The 12,384-nt window shown below is 29.9% G+C and overlaps 1 protein-coding gene across 1 annotated transcript in view; it reads right to left on the bottom strand.

The window, feature by feature from the left end:
- LOC118189266 (solute carrier organic anion transporter family member 74D-like) overlaps window positions 1–12,140 on the bottom strand; it is a 78,301-nt gene extending 66,161 nt beyond the window's left edge. The window contains exon 1 of the mRNA XM_085823320.1: window positions 10,149–12,140. Coding sequence (XP_085679446.1) covers window positions 10,149–12,105 — 1,957 coding nt within the window. The 5' untranslated portion in view covers window positions 12,106–12,140. The remainder of the gene's footprint in view (window positions 1–10,148) is intronic.
- Between the last annotated feature and the right edge of the window lie 244 nt (window positions 12,141–12,384).

Raw genomic sequence — 12,384 nt, 5'->3', positions numbered from 1 at the left:
ATTTCCTTGCTTTGTTTCTTTCTATTCAGTTTAGCCAACAAGCGGCAGAGAGATGAAACGCTGAACACTGCAAGTTCCGACCTGAGTTCGATTCCAGGTGAACTGACTGGCTGCATGGGCGCTTTCATGGTTTTTCCCATGTGTATCGTGCATACAAACTAGTTAACCTTAGAAATTCTTCCACGAAAGCATCCCTCTCTTTAGTCCTAGTGTGATTTGCCATAATTAAGTTCCTTCCCAATGGTGGGTCCGAACCATCTACAGACGTTGTGCACTACTAAGTGTCCAGAAGCTGTGATCACTTGGTCACGGGGGAGCTACCTAATAAGTAGGCCACCTTTGCCTCCTATAAGGGAACAGACAAGTACAACCATGCCTTCTCCGCGATTCAAACCCGGACTCTTTGGTATCGCAGTCGGTTTCCCAAACCACTATACCGTCCGGGCAGCACCATAATTAATTGAATTAAATCTATGCAGTTAAGATCCGTTTAGCTATGTGTTAAAAAAAAACCAGCATCAAATGACTGCTAAATATAAATTTTTAAGTTGCATTGATAGTTTTTGGATGGCTAATATGTTGCATTACATTTTAGTAATTAACGGAAAAGTTGAACTGCTAATTTTTATAAATCGAGATCAAACCCAAATATAGAATAATTATTACAGCATAACAGCATTTGCGAAAGCCATGTATGTTTTAAAACAACGCTTTTGTGAGTAGTTACTGTACTACCGCTTGCACAATGTAAAATAATAGTCACGGAAACGCCATTCAATGAAGAAGAGAAAGGTAAAAAATGATGACGATATAAAAGTATTCATAAAGTTAAAATGTAACTTTGAACAGAAGAAATTTGTTAATTTTTTTCCTCGCTGTTCTTCCTTAATAGATTACATAAATATTTAATTTTTTTCCAGTCAAGTTCTTCGGTAATAAAATTAGATTTCCTTTAAGTTTTCCGCACTCTTAAAAGTCTTCACATTTTAAATATTTAACATTTGTCAATTATGTCAGTATCGGAAAGAATGAAGAGGCAGAATGTGAATTATTTCCTAGGTTTCATGAGTAAATTTCTCGAAAAGGGGCTTCTTAGCAACATCCGATCTAAATCAGTCTGAGGCCCTGGGTACAGAGCTTTTCCAGATAAATCCTCAATAACCCCTTTCCTCTCTTTTTATATGAGTAATAATAGGATTGTGATAAAGTATACGATAACATGCGGCACCCTAAAACGGGGGAGCATTTGCCTATGGTGGACTTAGACTATAATTCGGTTCTGTTCTTCGGCAAGAAGTTCATTGCCGGCAAACAAAAGCAGGCAGAGTATCTGTGCTAAGTTGTCAGTCGAAGAGTACAAACATATCTTACGGAATTCATGTCGTATGTATAAAATTCAAAGCATTTTGGTATAATACGCTGAACGTCATAAAGAACTATTCTTGAAAATGATGAAGCATAATTTACTCGAATAAGAAAATACTAAGGTTATTGTTTTTGGCTCTTCCTCTTAAAAATCAAGTTTTAAAAGAGTAAGAGAGAGAAAATAGAATCACAGCGAATACAATGAGGAAAATGTAACATGCCCTAAACATTTTTTTTTCATTTGAGGGTAGAAGAATAAATGAGTTTACACAGCTTAATTTTTCCTTTTCGTTTCTATTTGTTTGTATCATTGTCCAACCGAGTATTGTTAGGAAAAGTATACTTATAATTAGTTATTCAATATAATAAGTTTCCTAACGGTAGAATTTTAATCTTCTGTTAGATATAATTTATCATTATTATTATTGTAAATATATTTAGTGCATATCCTCTTGTTTACATTTCTACTTTACACATTTACAATTAAGTAATATTAAATTGATACAGCTGCTACAGCTGTTTACTTTTTCGCCTACAATTTACTTAAATATGTGATTACGGGGGAAAGAATCTGCTCCATGACAAATGCTTGTTTGATTGAACTAATAAGATAGTATAGTAGCTAATTTTGATCTTTAAATATTACTTTCAAAAATATTGCTTAAACCAGGTAGACACTTAGTGATTGTACCTTGTGTTATACAATATTTTACCAATATTTACCTCTTTCGCCAACACTGAATTATACTTTCTTTGTTCTCTCTAAAAGGTGCATACAGAGAGAGAGTTTGTAAAGTGTTATAAGTTGTTCTTTCAGTTTACTGTCATTTTTGTATTTTAATATTTTTAGCATTTTTCAATTTAATTGAGTTTGTTTTTTTTTTAATTTATTACTTTTTCACTCTTGTAATTCAAAGAGGGACGAGCAGCATCTGAGGTAGTTCTATGTCACTTTAAGACTATTAGGAAAATAATTTTACAAAGAAGAAAATTAATTTACAACGGTTCGCGTCATATAATATCGAGAAAAACGAGACATGTTGTTCGACATTCATTAATCGTCCCGTTTTAATGTTTCAAACGCTAATCCCTTGAAAAGTTCTGTTTGAAACGTTAAACAAATAGTGGTTACTATTTTATTCATATTTTTGTCATTCTTTAAATTTAATTATTTGTATCACTTCTTAGTTTTTTTTCGCTTTCGTAGCAAAAGTTTGGTTTACCTTTTGGCCTTAAAATTATTTTTTACTTTTAATATACAGACACCATTATTTTTCCCTTTTCTTATGCAGACACCATTTATTGACCCTACACAATTTTCTTTAAATAGGGTAGTCTTTTTAAAAATCCTTTTAAACTAAATCTTTTAAATTTATATATATATATAAACGAAAATATATATATTATACAAAATTTAAATTCTTAAAAAATACGTATAAAAGTAAAAAAGCAAATTTAAATTCTAAAAAAAGGAAAAAAGCCGAAATAATTTAAAATAATTTAAAAAAAAATGTGCAAACATGTAAAAGATTTAATTCTCGAACTAATCTACAATATCATTTAAATTCAGAAGCATAAGCAAATCAAGTGCAAAATCTATGCATAAAAATAAATCTACTAATTTAATAAATTAAAATTAAATGAAAATTAAATTAAACAATTTTTTAAAAAATGCATATGTGAATGACTGTAGAGTAGGCAGGAGACAGACTTATCAAGGGGAAGTTGCCTCCAAACCTAACTCCCCAATCATTCAATTCGTGTTTCGTCATTCATGCAGGCAAGGGTAAAAGTCAAAACCAAAAGTAATTCCAATAAAGTGGTACCCTTAGAAATTAACATTTAAGTATTAACATTTAAGAATTAAAGTTCAAAAAGGAAAATACTAATGAAGTCTTTTGAGTAACAAACAAGTAAAGTCAAAAATTAAACTTTTTCTTAAAAAATTAAATTTTTTAAAAATTAATTTTTTATAAAATAATAAAAAAAATCTAGAAACCAATGTATTTTAGAAATCCTTGTCTACAGAAACTTCCCCTACACGAATATGCATATCAATAAAAAGAAACTATAAAAGAACTATACATAATCCATATAAACCAATAAGAAACAAAAAGAACTAATTCACAATTTTTAAAAAACAAATATATATTTAAAAATATAATTTCATATTTAGAAAATACTTAGATACTACATAAAAGTTTTTTAAAAAAATACTTAAAGCAAGTAAATAGTAAGTTTTAATTCTAACTTACCTACTATAGGAGTGTTGGGGTCTGCAAAAGTGTTGTGAAAGAGAAGTAAGTGTGTTCTTCAAATTATATAGATGGCGCTTATGTAGGTAAAGTTGAGTGTCAAGCTGCTATCTTTGTTATATTAAAAAAATTTTTGTAAACAGTAATATTAAAAATTAAATTAAATTAAAAATCCTAAAGGTAGTAATATCAATTATTTAGGGAGTTAAGTAACTGAGCCAATCAAGAGATGTAAGTTTGCTTGAAGGAAATTAAAGTTTTCCTTCAAGCAAAAGTTTTCCTTTAAGCAAGTTCCATTCAAAGTTTTCCTTTAAATTTTCAAAAAAATTTTGGGAAATTTTACTTTAAAACTTTAATATTAAAACATTTCAGTTTTTCTTAATTACTTTAATTCTTTGCAATTTTCACACAAAATATCTTTCTCTTAATTTTTTTAACAATTTTCACGATTTTTTAACAGAACACACATTTCAAATTACAAACAATTTACATTTTTTCACATACCACTTCACTTTAATTTCCTTCAAGCAAACTTACATCTCTTGATTGGCTCAGTTACTTAACTCCCTAAATAATTGATATTACTAACTTTAGAATTTTTAATTTAATTTAATTTTTAATATTAATGTTTACAAAAAAATTTTTACTATAACAAACATAGCAGCTTGACACTCAACTTTACCTACATAAGCGCCATCTATATAATTTGAAGAACACACTTACTTCTCTTTCACAACACTTTTGCAGACCCCAACACTCCTATAGTAGGTAAGTTAGAATTAAAACTTACTATTTACTTGCTTTAAGTATTTTTTTAAAAAACTTTTATGTAGTATCTAAGTATTTTCTAAATATGAAATTATATTTTTAAATATATATTTGTTTTTTAAAAATTGTGAATTAGTTCTTTTTGTTTCTTATTGGTTTATATGGATTATGTATAGTTCTTTTATAGTTTCTTTTTATTGATATGCATATTCGTGTAGGGGAAGTTTCTGTAGACAAGGATTTCTAAAATACATTGGTTTCTAGATTTTTTTTATTATTTTATAAAAAATTAATTTTTAAAAAATTTAATTTTTTAAGAAAAAGTTTAATTTTTGACTTTACTTGTTTGTTACTCAAAAGACTTCATTAGTATTTTCCTTTTTGAACTTTAATTCTTAAATGTTAATACTTAAATGTTAATTTCTAAGGGTACCACTTTATTGGAATTACTTTTGGTTTTGACTTTTACCCTTGCCTGCATGAATGACGAAACACGAATTGAATGATTGGGGAGTTAGGTTTGGAGGCAACTTCCCCTTGATAAGTCTGTCTCCTGCCTACTCTACGGTCATTCACATATGCATTTTTTTAATTGTTTAATTTAATTTTCATTTAATTTTAATTTATTAAATTAGTAGATTTATTTTCACGGATAGATTTTGCACTTGATTTGCTTATGCTTCTGAATTTAAATGATATTGTAGATTAGTTCGAGAATTAAATCTTTTACATGTTTGCACATTTTTTTTTAAAATTATTTAAAATTATTTCGGCTTTTTTCCTTTTTTTAGAATTTAAATTTGCTTTTTACTTTTATACGTATTTGTTAAGAATTTAAATTTGTTTAAATTTAAATTTCATTCCTTGCAGCAATGGCGCAAAGAATATTAAACTAAATATGTATTTAAATTTTAAATTTTTTTAATTAAATTCAATTTATTCTCACGAAAATATATATATATATATATAAACTACAAAACGAAAAATAAAATATAGAATAATGTAAATTAGGAAATAACCTTCACAAAGAATGAGTAATTAATTAAGACACAATAACAGGCCGAATAAATACTAATTCAGAAGTCAAAAAACAAAAATCAGCGTTATATTTTCAAAATTTTCACAGGAGTAGTTTCGATGGTTTTACCGAACCACCATCCTCAGCTGCAAAACCGCAAATGAAGAAGATAGGAAATAGTGATTAGATAAAATAAGAAAGCCTGGACAAGAATAAGCAAGTGACGCCATCTGTTGGTGAAACCAGAACTAAAACATAATTTCTTTAAGGCCAAAGGCAAAGATGGATTGGAATTAGGATCGTTAACTAGAACAGAAAGATTTTTTTGAATGGGAAATACCTCTAGAAAATCCATTTCCCCAATGGAAGATGTTTTTTGAATAATTTTGGCAGCAGAAAAATTGAAAGTGTGATTTTCGGACAAACAATGTTCAGCAACAGAAGATTTCTGTGTTTCCTTTTTTCTAACATATGCCTCATGTTCCTTGACGCGAAATTTTAAGGCTCTCTTAGTTTGGCCAATGTAAATTAAACCACACTGGCAAGGAATCCTATAAATTCCTATAAATCCTTTCAACAATGAATTCTATTCATCCTGCTATTCAGTTCACTTTTGAACTTGAGAAGTTATAAATGTATATTATACTTGAGAAGTTATAAATACATATAATACTTGAATATATGAACTTCAGAAGTTATAAATACATATAATATCGAGAATTGTACAATTCTCTTCCGTTTCTCGACATTCTGATCACACGTAACACATCCAACTACAGTACTACGGTTTACCGTAAACCTTCATCGGTTTGCCTTCCACCACACTTTAAATCATGTCATCCGACTTAACAAAAGTTAGCTTCATTTTTTTCGCCCTTGATGAAGAACTAAATTATTTAAAAGCAATAGCTATTGACAGGGGCTTTTCACCCAACATTATTAATCAAGCAGTTAAAAAATTATCATCTCAACGCACTAAAAGGCACACTCTTGTTTTAGAAGATTATAAAAATTCTGTTGTCATTCCCTTCTTTCCATCAATTAGCTATATAGTTTGCACATATTGTGCAAAAATTTCACTTTGGATTTGTTTATTCTCCCATCAATAAAATTCCGAGTTCCATACTCAAGGACCCCATTCCGGATATGAATTCTTGGGGTATTTATAGGATTCCTTGCCAGTGTGGTTTAATTTACATTGGTCAAACTAAGAGAGCCTTATAATTTCGCGTCAAGGAACATGAGGCAGATGTTAGAAAAAAGGAAACACAGAAGTCTTCTGTTGCTCAATATTGTTGGTCCGGAAATCACAATTTCAATTTTTCTGCTGCCAAATTTATTCAAAAAACATCTTCCAATGGAGGAACATTTAGCTATTTTACGAACTTAAAATAAATTTCGTGTTTCAATAAATCGATTAAATACGAATTTATTTAACAAAGGAAGCTTAACACCTTTTCAACGGGATTTTTTCTAATAAAAGTTTATTTTTTAAAAATATACAGTTTATTTTTCTTTGACTTTTGGACACGTTAAACTTTCATCCTTGAGACTGCTTTTACAAAAAGAATTTTGAAAAAATGATAATATTTTGCATTAATTTTTTTTTAATAAAGCAAGCTTCCGAGTACACTTCTCACATCTCACATCTTTAAAGATGTGATTTTGGCAACAATTTTCCTATCTTATTGTTGTTGATAGCTTTTTGATGAAATCGCATCATTTTGAATAGTTTCATTCTTTTAGAAATATGGGTTTGGCAACAATTTTTCATCGTATTTCTTATGTCACTTTTTTTAAGAGATTGGCATATTTCATGGTCGTTTATATATATATGATACATTTTTATTGATTTTTTTATGAAGTTCTGCAGAGTAAAATTTTATATTTTTTGAGTTGCTTTCATGTTATTTTTTGCTTATCTCACTGTTTGTAAGACATTGAAAAGTTTTGCATGATTTTTTTTCTTCAACGGAAAGTTGGTTAATTTTTTTATTAGGATAATTAGTATTTGTATTAAGGGATATAGCTTATTTCATTGTAATTTTTTTCTCTTGAAAATATAAGATAAAATATCATTAATTATACTTTGCTTTTCAGAATTTTTTGTTTTTTGTATTCTTTTATGTTATTTATTGCTCATTTCACTGTTTTTAAGATATTGAAAAGTTTTGAGTGATTTTTTTAGGAAACAAAGTTCTTAACCTCCTTTATACCATTTGATTTCTTAAGATTTCGCAAAGGGAGGTTGGTTAATTTATTTATTAGGATAATTAATATTTGTATTAAGGGATATTGCTATTTTCATTGCAATTTTGTTATACGTAATAACTTTTTTTTATGAAGTTGTTCTGCAGAGTAAAATTCTACGCAGTTTTTAAATTTAACGTTTGGTGTTCCCTTCAACCATTTTTCCGGTACATTTAAAAGCCAGACGAAGGCTGGCAGCGAAGCTGCTAGTATTATAATATTATTATAGTGAATTATTATTAATATAATATTGTGATGCCATTCATAGAATATTAAAGTATTTATGTAAGTGGACAATTGGAGAAAAATAAATAAGCTGAGAAATTAATTCGTCCTTTTATTATTAATGTAACCTGCCTTTTAATGGATGTTTCCAAAACGGTTGGATGATTCTTTTTTTCTTCTACCATTGGAATTTAAATGTCCTATTAGTAAGTAAAAGAATAGATAAATACTATCATTCCCAATAAAGAAGTTTTATGTCATATGAATTTGTTGCATTTTACCAACTTTTTTTACAAACGTTATATACGAAAATTATATTATATATACAATATGTTACAAGATATATCATTACGAATTACATAAGATTAAAAAGAAGGTTCTTTGGAACTGTATAAATTAATACTGAATAAAAATTTTAAAAATATTTTTACCAATTTTTCTTCAGTGATACTGTACGCAATGTAGTCTATATATTAAATTCTCTGTGTTGCTGCCCGGCTGGGAAAGTAGCTAGTAACTCTGACTGCCGTATCGAAGGCTCTGGGTTCGAATCCTCGAGAAGGCATGGATGTAAATTATATGTATGTAAGTATAATCAATTACTTTAGAAAATCATCTAAAAAATAAGTTCGACAGCTGTATTTTATGTACATTTTAATATAAATAAACAGCATTTTTAGCATTTCTTCTTATGGATTATGCATTCAGGCAAACAATACATTACATGCTCCCCCACACACATATATAATTTAAACATATATGAAGGAAAATTAACTGAAAACGGAAAAGTTTTATTGCGTCTGTTATTTTTCGATTACTCGGTGTGTATAAATATGTAGATAGATAGATATAGATATAGATAAGGATATAAATATAGATATAGTTATATATAGTTTTATATATATATATCCTCCTTTACGTGCTTTCAGGAATGAACAAAATATAGTTTGAATGTATAAACTCTGAGAAGAAAGGAAGGAAAAAATAATCAAATTAAAATTGAGAGATTAGGGACTGTTGCGAATGAATGTTTTATCTTTTTTTATTTTACTTATTATTTTCATTTTACCTTTTTGTCTTATCTTACTTTATCTTATATTTTATCTTACTTTATCTTGCCTTTATATATAGATATATAAACTTCTAGTACGGAAGTAAAGAATTAAAAAAAAAAAAAACAGAAGAATAAACCGCGTGAAATATATTGGAGAAATGAGGAATATAATTAGTTTATAGTATCCCCTTCACGGCTGTAGTTCCATGCACCATATTCACTAAACTCTAATAGGCTGCTTTTTTAAGTCTTTGGAATGATCATTATGTGAAAAACAAAACGTCCAATGACAAATTGACTTTTGCGAAAAATAAGGAAAAAACTAAAGCAAATCAGGCACCTATATGCTTCGAATTTTAAACAAATTAAAAATTTTAACTAAATTATAAAATGAAACACTAAATTCTTTTTTTTTATTTCAGAAATTGTGCAATCGTAAATTTATAAATGTTTTTCTGAGAGAACATTTTAATAATGTTAAGAAATTATCAACTCTCACAAAAATATTTCTAAAATATTGTGAATTTAAATTAAAGCTCATCACTATATAATTCAATAGAGCACTTAATGTTCCATAAAACCCTGTTGTAACTTCATTACATTGTTTTCCTGTTTTTCAAACATTAAACATATTTTGCTTGCTTTACACATAGCACGTTTCATTTATGATGTTTAGCTTCAAAGACACTCTTACACAATCGTTTCAATTTGAGAATTATTAGAAATCTTTACGAAACTCGTGAAGATATCATTACGAATTACATAAGAGAGATATACCATTACGAATATTACATTATATGATATATTTACGTACGAATTATGTACGAAAATCATATTATATATACAATATGTTACAAGATATATCATTACGAATTACATAAGATTAAAAAGAAGGTTCTTTGGAATTGTATAAATTAATAATGAATAAAAATTTTAAAAACATTTTACCATTTTTTCTTCAGTGATACTGTACGCAATGTAATCTATATATTAAATTCTCTGTGTTGTTGCCCAGCTGGGAAAGTAGCTAGTAACTCTGACTGCCGTATCGAAGGCTCTGAGTTCGAATCCTCGAGAAGGCATGGATGTAAATTATCTGTCCCTTCATAGTAGGTAACGGTGGCCCACCTATTCTATCATTTCTGGCCTTCTTTCGGTCAATTAGTGTTTTGGTACTTTTATATGCAATATTATGTATAAAAATTAAACTTACCGAAAAAAACTGGAGAATTCTTCTTCTTCGTATTATCATCCATATACGTTAGTCCAACAGCATAGTAAGCCAAATTACCAAAACCTTTCAGAAAGCTGCCCAGGAAGAGGAACAGAACGGCAGCCATTGTGGGTGGGCGATCATCACTTTCACAGAATTCTTCTTTAACGTCACTGGTGCACAGTTCTGGACCTGTTTTACCATGCACACTGACAGATGTCAAATCCTTAGCAGTACCATAAATGAAGTAAGGGAGAGCTGAAACGAAACAGCACAACGCTGAAAGTAACATTCCTAAAGCTACTATTCTTGGTCTGTGAAATTTCCCTCCGAAATACCCAACCAAAGGTCCTAAAATCAAAGGAGAGATTTCGTCAGCCATCATTATAGTTCCACTAACTTTAGTCTTAAACGCAAATCTTTTTTCTAGAGTTGTTATTGCTGATACGAGGTATGTATAGTATGTGCCTTGAAGAACACCAATAATCGAATATAGCGCAAGGTAAACTTCAGATGTTGCCCATTTTTGCAGCCACTTTGGTCTGAAAATACCGATTCCACAAACAGTGTCTTCGTCACACTCTGCTGTTTCTGCTATCTCATTAAACACCTGATCCTTTAGCTCAATAGGAGAAGCACTTACATAATCACTTTCGGGATATTCAGCAGCAGGTTTTAGTTCTATTTCATTATTTAATTTAGTTTCATTTTCATCAAAGTGCGGTTCAGGGTATGTTTCTTCCTTCCCATTTAACAACTGCTCTTCACAAGTCTGAAGGTTGGATTCTTTGAAATCTGCAAGCCCTTCTTCAATCTGCTTTAATTTCCTGGTATCCTCATCTCCTCTACTGTTGCATGAAACTTCACTATATCCTTCATTCGACGGCAGGTCATTTTTTTCGACATTCTCTGTGTTTTTGTCACTCAAACCACACTGTACCTGAGTCGTAGCCTCTTCTAAAACATCTTTTACTATCCCAACACTTAATTTTCTAACATCATCGATATCAGAAGAAATCTTTCCTTCAGCATCTGAAACTCTATTCCCTAACTGGTCATTCTTTTGCTCCTCAGTTTGATCAGCTGCTAAAGCTACATTATCTTTAGTTAGCCTTTCTGGTAAAGAGTTAACTCCATCAAGTTTTTCATCCAGAATATTGTTTAACTGTGTTTCTGGAATGTTGATTTTGTTACATATTTCGGTATTATTATTGCACCCTTCTTCATCTATAAGTAAATCTGCTGAATTTCTTAAAATTAACCCATTTTCAGGCGTTTTATCATCTTGCAACGAAGTCTCATTCATTATTGGCTTTTGACTGATATTTCCTAAAATATTTACTTCTATACGAGATGCTTCGTTTTCCGGATATAATTCTGAATCAGGATCTATAGCAGTTTGCGCAGAACTAGTCTCAAATAATTTCTGTGTATCTTCGAGAGAATGCAGACTTTCGGTAGATATTTTGCAGTGCTCATTGGGAGGTGTTTCATCACAACATGGTGCAGTATTTTTAGATTCACCCTCGACAGTCTTTGGGGAATTGTTTAATTCTCCATTAACTTCACTATGGTTAACAGCATTCAGATCTGCCTCGCTTTGTTTTGGAAAGTTATTCTTTAAATCTCCAGCTTCTGGACAGTCATTCTTCGCTAAATCTTCATTGGGTGGTTTATCCGTGACAGATTCCGCACTATTGCTATCCCAACCAAGGAAAGCTTTAATCCGATCGCTATATTCACGGAGAGATTCCAGATGTAGGGAATCTCGCGGATCTCCACTAATTTCCTCTTTTGCTTCACCGAAGTCAAATTCTGAGTGACTGCGGCGAGTTTCGTCACGGTCAGTCGTTATTACACCAGTCAAATTATCCTGTTTAGTTTCTCCCGGCGATTCGACTTTTGTTTCTTCATCGAGATGCGCTTCGCTGTCCGCTTTAACGTTCATTTCGGACATTATAATATGCACTCATCAACCCGTATGATTATGTCTCTTAAAAGAAGGAGCAAATACAGTTAAGTGCACTTTGAACTGTGATTGCTCTTTCTTTCCCAAATTTGGTTACTATCAGATATTGCTTCATGACGTTATATATTTATAAACACAAGAGAGAAAACGTTTTCAGGGAATTTTTTTTTTTTTTTTTTTTTTTTTTTTTTTTTTTTTTTTGATTTCATTGATAAATCGAAAATATTTGCAGAAGAAGGTTTTGAAAGCTCTTTTAAATGCTTGAAT

Source organism: Stegodyphus dumicola, chromosome 9 (genome assembly GCF_044657685.1).
Source record: "Stegodyphus dumicola isolate Sdum_Otavi_A_Nest chromosome 9, ASM4465768v1".
NCBI lineage: Eukaryota > Metazoa > Arthropoda > Arachnida > Araneae > Eresidae > Stegodyphus > Stegodyphus dumicola.
Note: the sequence above shows the minus strand (reverse complement) of the source record. Positions and strands in the feature narration are given on the sequence as shown.